Here is a 15,756-nt window from a genome sequence, read left to right as displayed (position 1 = left end):
CATGAGCTTGGTGTCCTCAAAGCAAAAGATAATGAGAAGGAGAAATGATACGCCTTCCTTCTCTGGGCATAGGAAACATAGGCAAACTCTGACATTCTTACCCTCTATTCTCTTTGCAACCATCTCCCACCTCCCAGGTGCCAAGGATTCACATGTTATCCATAGCTGCCTACTAAAGCATCAGCTTACATACCCCCGCCCAGAGCTTTCCTCTCTCAAATTACCTACTTCTCTCAAATCCAGTCAAAGCTCTCATTTCCAACGTTTGGTTCCATCCAATCTTTTCCAGGTATCTCTCCAATTACTTCCTTATGCTTAAGAAACCAAATTACCCTTTGGTTCCCAAACATGGCTAAACTTTACCTTCTCTGTATCTTTGTACCTGTTATTTCTGGGTGCCATGTACCTCACCAAAACCCATCCTTTTCAACCCCCAGCCAAGCCATGATGCCATCTCATAGCCCTGAGGGTTTCTCAGATCCCCTCAGCCAGAACTGACTTCTTTCTCTGGGATTTCACAGTACAATCTATGTGTACCTTCTTCTAAAGCTTTAGCCACAGTATATCTTGAGTTATAGTTATTTATGCATGCTTTTACATCCTTCCCATTGGGTTGTAAATTTCTTGGGAATATTTTTGGGGTATCTAATTAAGTAACATGGGTTATATTAGGCACTTTTATGCAGGACAACAATCCTACTAGGTGCATGTATTGTATAATTATTTGGTTTATCCAGCTCAAAAATAAGTTATGGGAAGACTGGAATCTGTGTCATATTCACCACAAAAATGCTTTGCAAATAGTATATGCTCAATAAACATTGAATGAATGAATGAATGAAGTTATACTCTTTGCTTTTTATAAAGAAATTGAGCCTCAAAAGAGTGCTGGCCCAACAATCATACCGCCTGGGTTCAAATCCCAATTCCAGAACCTAACAGTTGTGTAACCTTGAGAAAGTCGGTTACCTCTCTGAATCTGTTTTCTCATCTGCTAAATAGGGATTATTCAATATTCATCTCACACACCTATGGGGAGAATTAAATGGGATAATGTGTGTAAAGCCCTTGACAACAGGACTGGCATACAGTGCATGTGCAATGAATGTTGGCTCTGTCATTCTTAAATCACAGATGTTAGAGTCTCTGAAGCCCTCATTCTTCCCAAGGAAAAGGATCCTCTGATGCTTTGATAACCCTCAGTGTACCTAACACTGTTCATTACACATAAAAAGTTGGTTCAACAACTCACTGGCCACTGAATTTCCCAAGCACAGTCATCTTAACCAAAAGTTACAAGAAAACCATTAAGCAGGGCTAATGCACATGCATGTGCACTCAAAAGTCTCTTAACCCTCCAGGTGAATTTGTATTTTAAAATAAGGTGATGAGCCTAAATAAATTTCTAAATGGTGAGACTCCAGGTATGTAACAAATTGAAATCAAACATTTCAGACCTTCTATAGAAGATATCTGTGAGCAGTGGTCTACATGCTGGCTCTGATCATGAGTCTGGCCACTCACTGGCCCAGTAACTTCTTGAAAAACAGGGTTATGTCATGTGTGAGACTGTCTTGATTGCCTGGCATCATTCCCAACAGAAAGTAAACAAAGAGCCAATAAATATTTAAGCAAATTAACTGCTTCCAGTTTGTAATCTTCATCCTGCTCTTAGGTGATTCCATTTCTCTTTATGACCAACATAAAACTCAATCATGGTGACTGATGTTTTGAGAAAGAGGAAGTGAGGGGTTTATTCAAGCACCATCACTTTGGGAAACTAGTCCCACAAACCCAAATGTTTTACTAGTCACACAAAGTGTAGATAATCCTTTTCTTCAACGTTTTTTGTTTTTGGTTTTTTTTTTTTTTTTTTTTTTGGGACAGAGAGAGACAGAGCATGAACGGGGGAGGGTCAGAGAGAGAGGGAGACACAGAATCAGAAACAGGCTCCAGGCTCCGAGCCATCAGCCCAGAGCCCGACGCGGGGCTCGAACTCACAGACCGCGAGATCGTGACCTGACTGAAGTCGGACGATTAACCGACTGCGCCACCCAGGGGCCCCTAGATAATCCTTTTCTAATGAAGGATTCATCCTTTGTCAGTTCAGTGCAGCTCAAAGAGATAATATCTAAGAAATGAAAGTTGTTCCCAGTCAGTCATACCTCATCTAATGAAGACCTTGAGAATGAACTTCCTTTATTTAAAAAAAAAAACAACTATTTTTTAGCAAAATCATCACAAATTACTCAAAGGATGGCTGTATTTCATATGGCTCAAAAATAATTTTACTTTCATGTGCATTTATGGATGTATGTTTGTTTTGGCACAGGGTAAAACACCTCCAAATCTTCACAAGAGTGACCCAAGGCCATACTACACAATTAAAGCTTAATTTCCTCTTTTGACATCTCTTTTCCCCTCAGTTCCAACTCCTTTCTCACCTGGAAACCAAATACTCTTTGGCTATTAAATCTGTCCCTTTTTAAAACAGGAAAGGCTCTGATCTCAATGACTTAGTATTAAATACATACTCACTGTATGTATTAAATACATACTCAATGACTTAGTATTAAATACATACCAACTGTAGAGTTGGAAAATACAAATAAACAAAAAGGAGAAATTAAAAATCACTCAAACTCCACTTCCTAGAGATTACCATCATTACCATACATTTTGCTGGCTCAGTTGGTAGAGCATGTGACTCATGATCTCAGGGTCTTGAGTTCGAGCCCCGTGTTGGGTGTAGAGATTACTTAAATAAATTAACATAAAAAGAACACATTTTGGTGGTTTCTTCAGGCATTTTTCTCTGAGGTTTTGTATATATATATATATACACACACATATGTATATATATATGTATATATATATGTATATATATACATATATATGTATATATATATACACATATATATGTGTGTATACATATATATGTGTACACATATATATGTGTATATATATATACACATATATATGTATATATATATACACATATATATATATAGTACTTTTTTCACTTATAGTATATATCTTATTGCTTCACATCAAGAAATCTTCTATAGCATGCATGATTAAATTATCTTATCTTTTTTTTTTTTTTTAAGTTTGCCCTTTCAACAGAATGGATAAACAGAATAAACTGGAACAGGGAGAAACTTGAGACAGAGAACCAGAAAGCAGAATTTTGCAATGCTCTGAGTAAGACTTTATGAAGACTGAAGTTTAGCCAGTGACAAAGGGAAAAGGGAGGACAGATTTAGGATGAAGAATCAATAGGCTTGTTGATGGCTCAGGGACTAAAGACAAAGGAGTCAGGAATGACTCCCAGGATTCTGCCTTGGGGGTGTTAGGTCTAGGGAAATCAGAATTAGGTTTAGGGGTGAGCAGAACAGAAAATAGTGAGTTCAGCTCTGGACACTGCATCAGGATTTTTCTGACTACGAGTAACAGAACACCTAAAGGACATAGGCTCAAATAAACAGAAGTTTATTTTTCTTTTAAAACAAAAGGTCTGAAGACAGGTGATTCCAGGGTTGATACAGGGGCCCAACAATGGCATGAAGGACCTAGGCTCTTCCTGTATTTCTGCTCTAATACCTAAAAGCAGAGTTATGTCTTAAGGTGGCTATTGCATTTAATGTATGCCATCTCCCAAGCATAAGACTGTCCTGTAAGAGGCTATCAGAAGTCTGTCATGGCTTTCAAAGCATGATTCGTCCCTAGGCTAGTAGGGTTCTGTTGTCAAGGAAGAGTGGAGGGTGCCTGCTGGCTAGGCATCCAGAAGGGTCTGCCTCAGCCATGTGAGCTTTGAGATATCTAAGACACCCAAAAGGAGCTATCCAATATGCTGTCTGAAGCCTTGTGGAGAGATGCGCAGTGGAGCTGCAGAACTGTAGAGGAAGTCGTGAAGCTGTGGACATGCGTGCAACTGCCTAAGAAGAATGTGGTGGGGAAAGAGGCAAGACTGAGGGGCAATGGTAAAGAGGGCAGGGCAGGAAAATGAGCCCAAGCAAAACCCTGGGGGGGGGGGGGGGGAGACAGAGAGTATAAAAGCAAGGAAGAAGGAAAATCAGGAGAGACTATTACCATGGGAATCAAGAGAGAGAGAGGATTTTTGGTTTTTGTTTTTAACTTTTGGAGGAAAAGGAAGCTATCAACAGCGTCAGATGCTGCAGAGAGAACAAATAAGACAAAGACTGAAAAGTGTCTTCTAGATGTGGCAATTAAAGAGTTACTGGCACTTTGGTTCTTTGGCAAGAGTAACTTGACAGAAGCAGAGGCAAGATTGTAGAGGAATGAGGAGTGACCAGAGAAGAGGAAACCAGAGTCTAGGCTTCTGTCTGCAAAAAAAGAGATACAGAACAGTAGGGAACTGCTGTGCAGGATGTAATGTTTTTCTTAACATTAGAAGATATTTGAACATATTTCTATGATGAAGGAGACATGTAAGAGTGGGGAGGAAAGCTAAATTTAAGAAAGAGAGGGTCTCTGGGGCGTAGTGGTAACAGAGGAGGGAAGATAACCGTGTCACTGCTTCAGTCCTCAAACAGCAGGAGGAGGAGCGTGATCTCAAAAGATGACAGAGGGGCAGAGACCTGTAAAGCCATGTAGACACATCTCAAAGGGGAGAGGTTGGGACAAGACTGAATGGGAAAAGTCTAGAAGTGTCAGCAAGGAGTTTGAAGAATACCAACAGCACTACTGGAAAGTAAGCAAATTCTATTTAAGATGACTGTGAGCAAAACAGTGTCCTGCAGAATAGGTGTGTTTTGCGAAGGCAGAGACGGAGCAAAATGGTTGAGGATGTAGTGGAGTTTGATTCTAAAAAGACATGGATGCTAAGAAACACAGGGAAAAGGCTGGAAGAGAGGTCATCGGGGGAGGTGAGAGATGGTGGAGACAAGGATATGCAGAACTGAGTAGGCAGCATGATGACCAGAAGCAGAGGGCTGGTGATGGGTCACACGGATGGTGGAATGACTGGCACCCATGCTCCAGTAGAATGACAGTGCATGGTCAGCAACCTGGTACCCTTTCACCATAGAACATTAGAGAGATACTATTATAGGAGACTGTACTCCCTAACACTCGCTAAAAAGAAAGCACCCTGGGGTGCCCGGGTGGCTTAGTCGGTTGAACATCCAACTTCGTCTCAGGTCATACTCTAGTGATTTGTGACATTGAGCCTCTCGTCTGGTTCTGCGCTGACAGTGCAGAGCCTGCTTGAGATTCTCTCTCTCTCCCTGCCCCTCCCCAACTTGCGCGCGTGCGCTCTCAAAATAAATCAATAAACAAAACAAAAAAAAAGGCATCCTATCTTTGTTAAAGAACATGTGGGGCTAAAAAATAAAATAAAAAAAAAAAGAATATGTGGGGCTAGCTACCAAATATTAAATTTTCTAATAAAGAGGGTTTCTTGCTTTAAGGTTTAGCCAAGGACCTAAAAAATCAGTTTCTGGTTTTAACAGTCCCCCTCCCCCATTCATTCAACTCACATTATTTAGCTCACACCACTTGCCAGCGCCATGCTAGAGCTTTTTTAAAAAAAAATTAACATAAGACCATCCATGCCTTTGAGGAGTTTATAATCTCCAGAAATATGTATTCTGAGTTCTGAGAAAATGAATTTGAAATGAAATTAAACGTATGTGTTAGAGCAGTGCTTCTCAAATGGGACTGTGCATACAAGTAACCTTGGATTTGTATTGGAATGCAGATTCTGATTCAATAGGTCTGATTCAATGGAGCCCGAGAGTTTACATTTCTAGCAAGTTTCCAGGTGATGCTGCTGTGGCTGGTCCACGAGCCACACCTGGAGTAATGAAGACTCAAGCAGAAAAGATTCCTTGCTTCCCCATTTCTATTGACTCTGACCTATAAAGTCCTGAGAATCTTCCCTCTTTCCCTTGCTAACTCTCCTGTCCATGCATTTTTCTTAATAAAAAGGGGGGGGGGGGGTAAGAAAACCTCACAAAGGGCTTTTTCTTCCAAGCGACTATTAGCTACACACACTGCTTTCGTGAACATGTCAAACATCTATCTCCTGTGATTAAATACTTCTGTGGAACCGCTTATATTTCACACAGAGCACCTAGATATTCAGTAAAAGAATAAGAGACTGGGAACAGCAATTAATTCTAGTTATGCCATATGGCAGTACAGAACACTGGCTGGAGCCTGAAAACTCCATTTCACAGGAGCCTTACTTATTCTGAATTTTAATCATTGTAGGATCAGCAAACATATGCCTACCAACCTGCTCCATTTACACAAAATTCTAAAGAATAATCACACTGCACACTCAAAAATGATTGGTTTTTCCCACATGGACTTAAAATTTCTCTCCTATTGGATTCTCAAAATAAAGTAGGTGCTGACAGCTCCAGTTTCATTTCCCTTTTAAATAAAATCTTCAAGCAATTCTTTTAATGAATAGAATCCCTGGCTTTTCATTTCATTATCAGCGCACAGTTTTGCACGGGTGAAATGATCTCTGGTTCTGGATTCCCCAGTGCTGGGGTTGGTTCAGGTGCTGGCTCCCCATGCCTGTGGACCCCCTCCATCATCCTGTCAGTGCTGGGACACCCACTCCGCCATACTCTCTCCATTTCACCTCTCTCCAGAATGGAGACATTATCATTTTCAACACACACTCCACTCCCCTGTCCTCTTAGAGCTAAGATACTTTCATCTCCTGTACATCTAATAATTTCAAGATAAGGACAGAAAAATCAGTTCTTGTTCTGTGAACTTTTGTCTCCAGTGCTTGAGAGACTATCCTAATATCCCCCGAACATGTTTTAGTGATAACATTTACTGCACTAGGGCCAAAATGATTTTCTGCCACTTTCAATTCTAGTTCAATAAAAGAATAAGAGCTTTGTTTCTAACCTCTGTCATTTTTAATACCATAAAGTGATTTTAAAAATGTAAAATTGAGTTCCATTTCCTACTGGACCACCAATCTCATATTAGCTTTCCTTTTATCAAATTTATGAGAAAAGTCAGAAATTGCCTTTCCTTAAAAAAAAATCAAAATTTCAGGATCTCCTGGGCAGAATGCTTGAATTGAATTTTAGCACTCCATAATTGCTGGCCTAGAAGTTTTAAACAAGTATAAAAGTTAGCTACTTATGGCAGAAATAACAAACTAGAGGATTATCCTTTACTTCACTTAGAAAAGCAAAAGTCATAATGCTATTCCTAGAAAATTACATCCTTAAAAATCCCAAATATGTTTATTACATTTCCAAACTGAGGAAGTCTGTGGTTTTCTGAAACCACAGTGAATTAAGTCCATGATTTCTGAATAATATTAACATCATTTTTTATATTATATTATGAAAATTTTCTAATATGCATAAATATTAAAAGAACTCCATATATACCTACAGCCTAGCCTCTATGACTCACATTTTGTTATATTTGCTTTGTCACATATCCATCCATCCATCCATCCATCCACTCATCCATCTTCTTTTGGATGGATTCCAAAATAAATTAGTATACATTAGACATTAGTATACTCCACCTAATCAATTCAGTATGCATGTATAATTGACTAAACTTCAATATTTGTTACAATTCTTTTAAACCAATAATCTTTGAAAGATGCCAATTCATTTTTTGTAATGGCTAAGTGAACTAAGCAACTAATTACAAATTCTAAATCCCAAATCCTAATCTTTTATTAATTCTATTACTTTGTGTAATTTCTTTTTTTTTTTTTAATTTTTTTTTCAACGTTTATTTATTTTTGGGACAGAGAGAGACAGAGCATGAACGGGGGAGGGGCAGAGAGAGAGGGAGACACAGAATCAGAAACAGGCTCCAGGCTCTGAGCCATCAGCCCAGAGCCCGACGCGGGGCTCGAACTCACAGACCGCGAGATCGTGACCTGGCTGAAGTCGGACGCTTAACCGACTGCGCCACCCAGGCGCCCCTGTGTAATTTCTTATATCTCAGTTCTTTCATCAACAAAGGCACAAGGGCACTTAATAGACATGGTAAAAGGTCTCAATTACCAAATTGCAAGATGGACCTTGTGGGTATGGCAGAATTCACAAATAAGAGAGACACTCCCCAGTATAACTTAGAGAAATAGCTAATGGAGACTATGCGGACATAAAGTTTTTGGTAAGTTATAATGAGAACCTCAACAAGGCTCACCAACTCAGGAGGGAGTTTGAGTTCGAGCATTAAATAATAATGCATCTCATATAAGCCACACTGTTTCTCCGATACAACAATCTGAAGCCGGACTTTTGAAGACTAGGTCACTCCAGGAACAAATTTGGCAACAAAGTACTGGCATCAAAATGGAGTTTTCGTGGGTTTGCAAAGCTGTGGTATTACTGATTTGTAAACTCCCTAATAATGGACTACAGTAAAAGTTGCCACGGGGAGAGCTGCGCCTTCCTTTATGAGCTGTTTGTTCCCCTACACTGGTCTTCCTTTTTTTTTTTCTTTCAGAGGATTGGCCCTGGAAGGGGCATCCTTTGAAGCCTGAAGAATCAAAGCTATTGCAAAGCACTGCTGAGAGTTTTGAAAGAAATATGAAGAAACTACATTGGACCTGGGGCGATAGGCTGAGATCTTCCCAAACGGGTCAGCAGTAGGTCTGTAAAATATTCCCATTGCCAAGGAGGCGGTGACATCTTGTGTAAATCAAAAACTAAAACCCTAAGAAATCTCATTTCCATTTTAAATGCATGGGGGTTAAATATGGATATCTAGCACTGGAGAAGTTCCTGTGGGATTGATTTTTTTCCCCCGTCTTCTCTGAGCCCTTTCCTGAGCGTGATAAGTAGGACCGCATTTCATTACCAACCCTGCTAGCACTGCACTTTGGGGAGACTAGATGAGTGTACACAGTGGGGGAGAAGATCCGGCTTCCAAAGAAGATATGATTCACGTGGTGTGATGATAAAAACCCACTTTAGGCCCAACTCATTTTCAGCAGAATTGTGAAATAAAATAAAATCCCAAGGAAATGAAATTTCCTGCATCATTTTCCAAATTAAAAAAAAAATCATAGCGACATTATAAAGGAAAATCAAATAGAGGTTTCAAACTTTGGTTGGTAATGTTTGCAGTTTTGTAACACTTGGAAAAAAAAAATTCCAAACAATGTGATGAGAGAGGCAACTTCGAAAGACAACATAAGATCGGCGTTAGGGGAATCTTCAACTGAATGAGTCAGCGTTAGAAAAATAACATCCGAACAAAGAGTTTGGCTTCTGACAGCTGACCCAGTGCTCTTGTATTTCTCTCCCCTTTGCTCTACTTTCACAAAGTGGATACAGAGTGGGTCTATATCTGAAATAAGAGAAAACAAGCAAATTAGAGAAAACCACAATCCGGAAGGCCCCACAACCAGAAGGTCCCTGGAAATCCACAAACAGATGAACGCAGAGAGGCATTTTTTTCATTGGCTTTCTATAAGCCGAGGAAATAGTGCAGGGCTGGGATAAAAGACTAGCTCTAGATAAAATGAGACTTAAAATCAAGGGAAGATGAAGACAGTGATTTTATACAAATGATCTTTTCACACAATGTATGAATTAAGAGCCTCCATTTATAGACAAATATACAAGCTTCCTGTATTAAAAAAACAGACACAGGATTTTCTGAGACCTTTCAAGACAAATCCATATTAAGTAGATAATAGGAATGTGCCCAAGCGATAATGATAGCTGTAATTCCATCAGGAATAAAGCAAATTTCAGCGACCTCACTGTATGGCTAAGGAGTAGTGCTCAGCTTATTACTCTAATGAGTTAGTCCAATCTAAAGGGTGCAAGTTCAGTTACTTGCCTGCCTCCTAGGTCACATTTCAAAATTCCTTTCACAATAGAACATGTTATTCTGTTTAAAGAGAGCAGTACTCGGAATTTTTATTAAAACTTTTGGAAGAACAAATTTATTCATCCATGCTTTTGAAAAAACCCACCTATTACTTAGCATGAAAAAATACTAAAATATTATTATATATCAGAGTTACTTATATAAAAATACTTATTTTATAGGATGCCCAAAGGGAGAAGTTTCTGCTCACTACTATCACAATAGCCCAGTGTAAAATAAACAAAAAATGGATCAATTTAATCTTGGAGCTGGTACCAAACCCAAGATATCCTCACAAGTGAAAGAATACGTAGGATTATCATCATCATAACATCAAAAGGCAAGTTATACACTTCAAGGCTGCTTGGGAAGAGCAGAAGGCTTGCTAGGAAAGAACACATACTGAGATGATTTTCCCTTCCAGGTTAAGCCACGAGACCAGAAGTGGGTAATGTTATATCAGTCTCACCTGCAGAGCATTTCAGACTCAAAGAACAATAAATATAACCCCTCACTGCCACATAAGTATATTCCCCCAAATCTTTTAACACAGTCGTGAAATCTCAACATACACTCACTGAATAACAGAACACTAGTATACAGGAATTTGGCATATAAACGATCAGTTGAGAGCCCTGAAGTTTTGGCGGGGTTTTGTTTCTTTCTTAGTTTAAGGCTGGGAGGCAGGGATGGGACTAGAAAAGGAAAAAATAAATTATCAACCTTCGAGATGTGGTCAAATTATTGCTATGACTTTTGAACCTTTTTTAGAGCTATTGAAACTTAGATGGATGGTATAATTATTTCCTACTCTTTCTTTTCTCTGAGTTGGCACTGAAACTCCAGTGTAAGTAGCAAAATGAAACATCAGAAAGATGTTGTGAGCAAATATCTAAACTTGCAAGCAACACAAATGTATTAATTAATATAACAGCACATTACACCTTAGTTCTCTTTAAGCATGCTTCATTTGAATGTGTTTTCTTTTGGGGTGTTTAAGCTCATTAACCAGCACTTAAGAAGAGTGAAACCCTCTATGTAATTAATGGTAATAGTATTTACGGTATACTATTTTGAAACTTTTAACTCCCAAGAGTCGTATCAGACTAACTTTTTGTCTCTCCTCCTATAAAACAAAGGCCATCCGATGATCATCTTAAGCTAAATCCTACTTTATAGTTAAATCCACGGTAAACCAAAAAGAAACACTTGAAGTTCTCAAGGAAACTGGAATTGTTATTATGATATTCATATTAATGTATCATGTTTCATGCAGAGCTGTACCAGCCACCCACAATGAAACATGTTCAAGATACTCTTCCAGCCTATGCATTAAATGTCCTGGGTTTTGTGGCTTTTTTGCCGTAATCCTGTTACAGAAAGTTATTTCTTGATTTCTTTCCATTTCAATATGCTATAAATCTACCTGTCTCTTTTTGGAACTCCTTTAAGTTTCACAGAAGGAAACAATACTCCAAGTTTGTTTCCATTGGCTCCGGCCTTCACTTCCAACAGTGAGCATAAATGGTTGTTCCAAAACAGGCCATCAAGAGAGAATATGTATGTCCCTACCTTAGTAATAAAAATATTCTATTTTCTTCATTCCTACCCCCACTCTCAATGTATCCTTGCTGTCAGATGGCCTCCCCTGAATGAAACTTTTAAGAAATGCTCGACTGTTTCGGCAAATGCATGAGACTGCCATCCAGCTTCTACGTGCAGAGCGTCTGCTTCATTCCAGGTGTCCCACATCTGGCGCGGATCCTGCAGTGACCAGCGTAATAAAACAGGAGGAGCCTGTGCCTGGCTTTCATCCTAATCATACTCTAAAGAGCTCAGTGAAAACTTGGACTCAGAATGTGAAAGCTGTTAGATTTTAGGGAGAAGGTTTAAATGAGGCAGTTGGAAGAAGAGCAATGAATATCACAGCTCAGGACATGGAATACCACACAAGGGCTCCACTTCTTTGAAAGCACCCATTTTTTCATTTTGTCTTACGTGGCATACATGATCCTTCATTGGTAATACATGTAAGCCAAAAAAACTAGTATGCAGATGGAGATACAGAGACGATTTTTGTTTGTTTTTTAAAATATTTTTTAAATGTTTATTTATTTTTGAGAGAGAGAGAGAGAGAGAGAGAGAGAGAGAGAGAGAGAGAGAGAGACTGAGTGTGAGCGGGGGAGGGGCAGAGAGAGAGAGGGAGACACAGAATCCAAAGCAGGTTCCAGGGTCTGAGCTGTCAGCACAAAACCTGGTGCAGGGCTCAAACCCATGAACTGCAAGATCACGACCCGAGCTGAAGTCAGACGCTTAACTGACTGAGCCACTCAGGCACGCCTTGTTTGTCCGTTTTTAAGTCTGTGAGGAAAGAGAATGGCCAAGCCACTGGTTCTGGAAAACAGATGAGCACTTGGAGGACACCCACGACTCTGGACACAGCTATCATTTCCTGGGGTCAGTCGGGCTAGACAACAGAAAGGTAGCAAACGGCACATTTTATAATGTGACAGCTGTGACAGCTGTGACAGTCAGACACTGGGACTTACAGTAATTCCATAGTCATGGCAAACACCACTGAATTCTGAGTCACCCTAAAAATTAGGGCCAACCCTCTAAAGTTTACCAAGAATCAGAGGCAGTGCTCTTTTCACTCCTCTCTACCCTTCTCATTCTCACGCAGCTCAACTTGAGGAAAGAATTAGAGAAACCGAACCAAGAAAATAACAATAGAATGGAAAGGTGTGTGTGTGTGTGTGTGTGTGTGTGTGTGTGTGTGTGTGTGTGAAATATATGTGTGTGTGTATATATACATACAGTATTTATATCCATCTAGTGGCTTTCTCAGATTACCTTGAGATTTTTTTACCCATCTTCAAGCCCTGAAGTGTCAGATCATAGTTTTAGATAGGTTCCTATCCCTCAAAATGTACCAAACCCTAAAATATAATTGGCTTAATATGATTAAAGATACAATGTTAGAAGCAACTTCCAGTGATTCTTTCCATGTTACATGTCCACTTACCATATACATTTAACTCTCAAGTTTTGTGACTTCCAAATTTCTTTTCACACCTGGCTTTTTGTCATGAGATACAGTACCACACAACAAGAGTAAATGTAGCTGGTGTTGTACAAGCTTTCGGTAACCGTACAAATAGTGTATGATGGGGACCAGCCGTCAATAGGACTGTAGAAGCAATATGGCTGAAGAAGAGTGTTCAGTAAAACAAGGGTTACATTAAGGGGATGATGATTGAATGGGTGGATGTAAGGCAATTTCAAACAGCTTGCCAAAGGAAAGCCTCATTTTTCCATTTTCTGGTACAATATCTAATTTCTGGCTCCTCATTTCCTCCATGATCTGATAATTATGAAATTCTAAATAAAGTGTCATCTTTCTTGCAACAAATCAATGAACAGAAAGCTCCCATCAGATGTTTCCTAAAGCTCCTGCTGATTGTTTCCTGAACGTCTATCCCACAAACCGCACAGCAAGCTCTTGGAGAACAAGGAACCCTCTCGACCCCGTACCAAGACAGCTTCCGTGAGTGTGCATGGGTGTGTGTGTGCATGGGTGTGTGTGTATGTGTGTGCATTTAAAAAGAGGACTAAGAAGTAATAAGCAATTGATAATAATGAGTGACCACAAAATCACCTTTTACTACCAATTTCAGATTGAAGTTTAGCCCTTTCCAAACGCTGTGGTACAAATATGGAAAAGGAAAATTCCTCCTCGTTGTATATTTGTCCATACAGATACAGTAACATTCATTTTTTTTTTTTGCATTCCTTATCACAAATTTATACCAATAGCACCATCAATACACAATTATGTCCTGGGCATCCGTCTCCCTATAATACAATTTGAAGTAATGCCACCTCCATTCCTTATGCAAAGCTTATAATACTCCTGTAAATACAAAGGTCAACTTGTGAAAATTAAAAAAAAAATTCTATGGGTTACTAACTAAACCTTCAGATACACAGGTAAGCCTAAACTTATCTACTAATAAAGTAACATTATGGAGAAACTTGTTTTAAACACTCTTCCAGCCTACCAAAAATTACAGATATTCTCACTTTTGCAAAAAGCTCCCATCTTCTGCATTCTGTTTGTTTCAATTATTCAGGGCAACCCAGGCTGATAATTACACAGTCCCCAGTTGCTGAGTAAAAGTGATGCTTAATTAGCCAGCAGGAAAGATCGATTAAGATCCAGCAGGGCATCTTGTGAGGTTCTCTCACATTTCTGGAGGGAATAGATTCTGGCTGTGCCCTTCCAAAGGATAAAATTCCCTGCTTCTAAGGAGTTTCAGTGAGCTTTAAAAGTAGATGCTAAGATCAGTCAGGCACACAAATTAAATCCCAGTCATAACCCTACAGATGTTCTCCCTTTTCTAAGAGTACTTAGCTCAAACATTCTGAACCATATTGCCATTGGGTTGAGAAAAGCTTAAAATAACATTCAACTTATCCCCCAGATCTCTTTCAGTTACCACATTTCAAGCAAAAGATGGCCAGGAAATACACTGTAAAAGAAAATTTTTATTCTTTCTCCCCCAAGCAAATGTATGTATGTATCTGTCAGATGCTCACATTCTAAAAGGCACAAATTAGGTCAGGACCTCTCATTTTAAAAAGTCAATGACCATGATACTCTAAACCAGTCTGAGACTAAAACATTCCAATATGGCCAAAGAGTCAACTGGTAAGTCTGGTTTAAGTTTTCTATTAAGGAAGGAGATGTGGAAGTAAAATCAGAACCAAAAATCACAACACAAATTATGTCATACCGCCTAACATCTTCCCTTTAGTAACTTGGACAGGCATAAATGTTTAGTTTTTCACACATTTGGCCAAAGTATTCAATAAAGATGAACACAACAGTCTACAGCTAAAGGCAGATTCTTTATCTTCAGGTACATAATTATAAAAATAGTTTTATTTTGGTATACTAACTACACTAATCATGCCTGCCTACCTCCAATTCAATTCAGTAAATATTTAGTAAGCCTCTATCAAGTATAACGAACTATGATAAGTACATCTTACCTCTTTAATGTATAAGTAGATTTTAGTGGTTATAAATTGCGTAAAAGCTGACAAAGAAAAATGGAACCAGTTTATACAAACCTAGTTTTGATTTGCTGGAAGCCCCTTAGTATATGGTCTCTGTGGTCCCTTGCAGTAGCACTGAGGTTCTCATTCCGCAAACCTTCTCCCAAGAACTCCTCAGCATCTAAAAGAAATGGAAAGTTGATCAACAGGAAAGAAGAAGTAATAAGGGAGAATAGGAAAATCTGAAGGATTAAGAAATGGGTATTCTTCTCTCTTTAAAAACTTTAAAGTTGCAGAGCAATGTGAGTGCACTTACTACCACCGAACCATACACTTAGTAATGGTTCAAACAGTACATTTTATGTTATGTAAATTTTACCTGGATAGAAAATAAATAAAACTTTATATGCCTATAAGTGATGCCTTCTGATAATCCAAGACCTTGCTATAAAGTTGGAATGCTAACACATATGTTAATCACAAAAAATAACTATTTTCTAAGAAACATGTAAATATTAATTGTCTCTGATAGCAGAGGATGGACGGTCAATTTCATAAACCTATAAATATCATAAACCAGTAATAGGTCATAGGCCAACAGAAATGAGAAAGAAATACCAAGAAATACAGCTGAAATAAAAAATAGAGTGGAACTACAAAATCAGGAACAAAAGGACAGGCACTCAAAGAAGAAAAATTGATTAGCAAAAGCATTATCAATGAAAATGACAATCTAACCAAGTGAAGGAACTCACATGGAAAGAAAAATGTGTCCAAGAGAAGGAAACTGCAATTAATGTGAACATACATTATAAAATAGGGACATGATAGGGACTCCTGGGT

At 38.8% G+C, this 15,756-nt stretch overlaps 1 protein-coding gene across 1 annotated transcript in view; it reads right to left on the bottom strand.

Moving 5' to 3' along the window:
- SKAP1 (src kinase associated phosphoprotein 1) overlaps window positions 1-15,756 on the bottom strand; it is a 279,257-nt gene that overhangs the window by 232,240 nt on the left and 31,261 nt on the right. Inside the window, exon 2 of the mRNA XM_043584176.1 lies at window positions 14,989-15,094. Within this exon, the coding sequence (XP_043440111.1) occupies window positions 14,989-15,094 (106 nt within the window). The remainder of the gene's footprint in view (window positions 1-14,988; window positions 15,095-15,756) is intronic.

The sequence above is a fragment of the Prionailurus bengalensis genome, chromosome E1 (genome assembly GCF_016509475.1).
Source record: "Prionailurus bengalensis isolate Pbe53 chromosome E1, Fcat_Pben_1.1_paternal_pri, whole genome shotgun sequence".
In the NCBI taxonomy this organism is placed as follows: domain Eukaryota; kingdom Metazoa; phylum Chordata; class Mammalia; order Carnivora; family Felidae; genus Prionailurus; species Prionailurus bengalensis.
The sequence above is the reverse complement of the archived record's forward strand: the minus strand, read 5'-3'. Positions and strand labels throughout refer to the sequence as shown.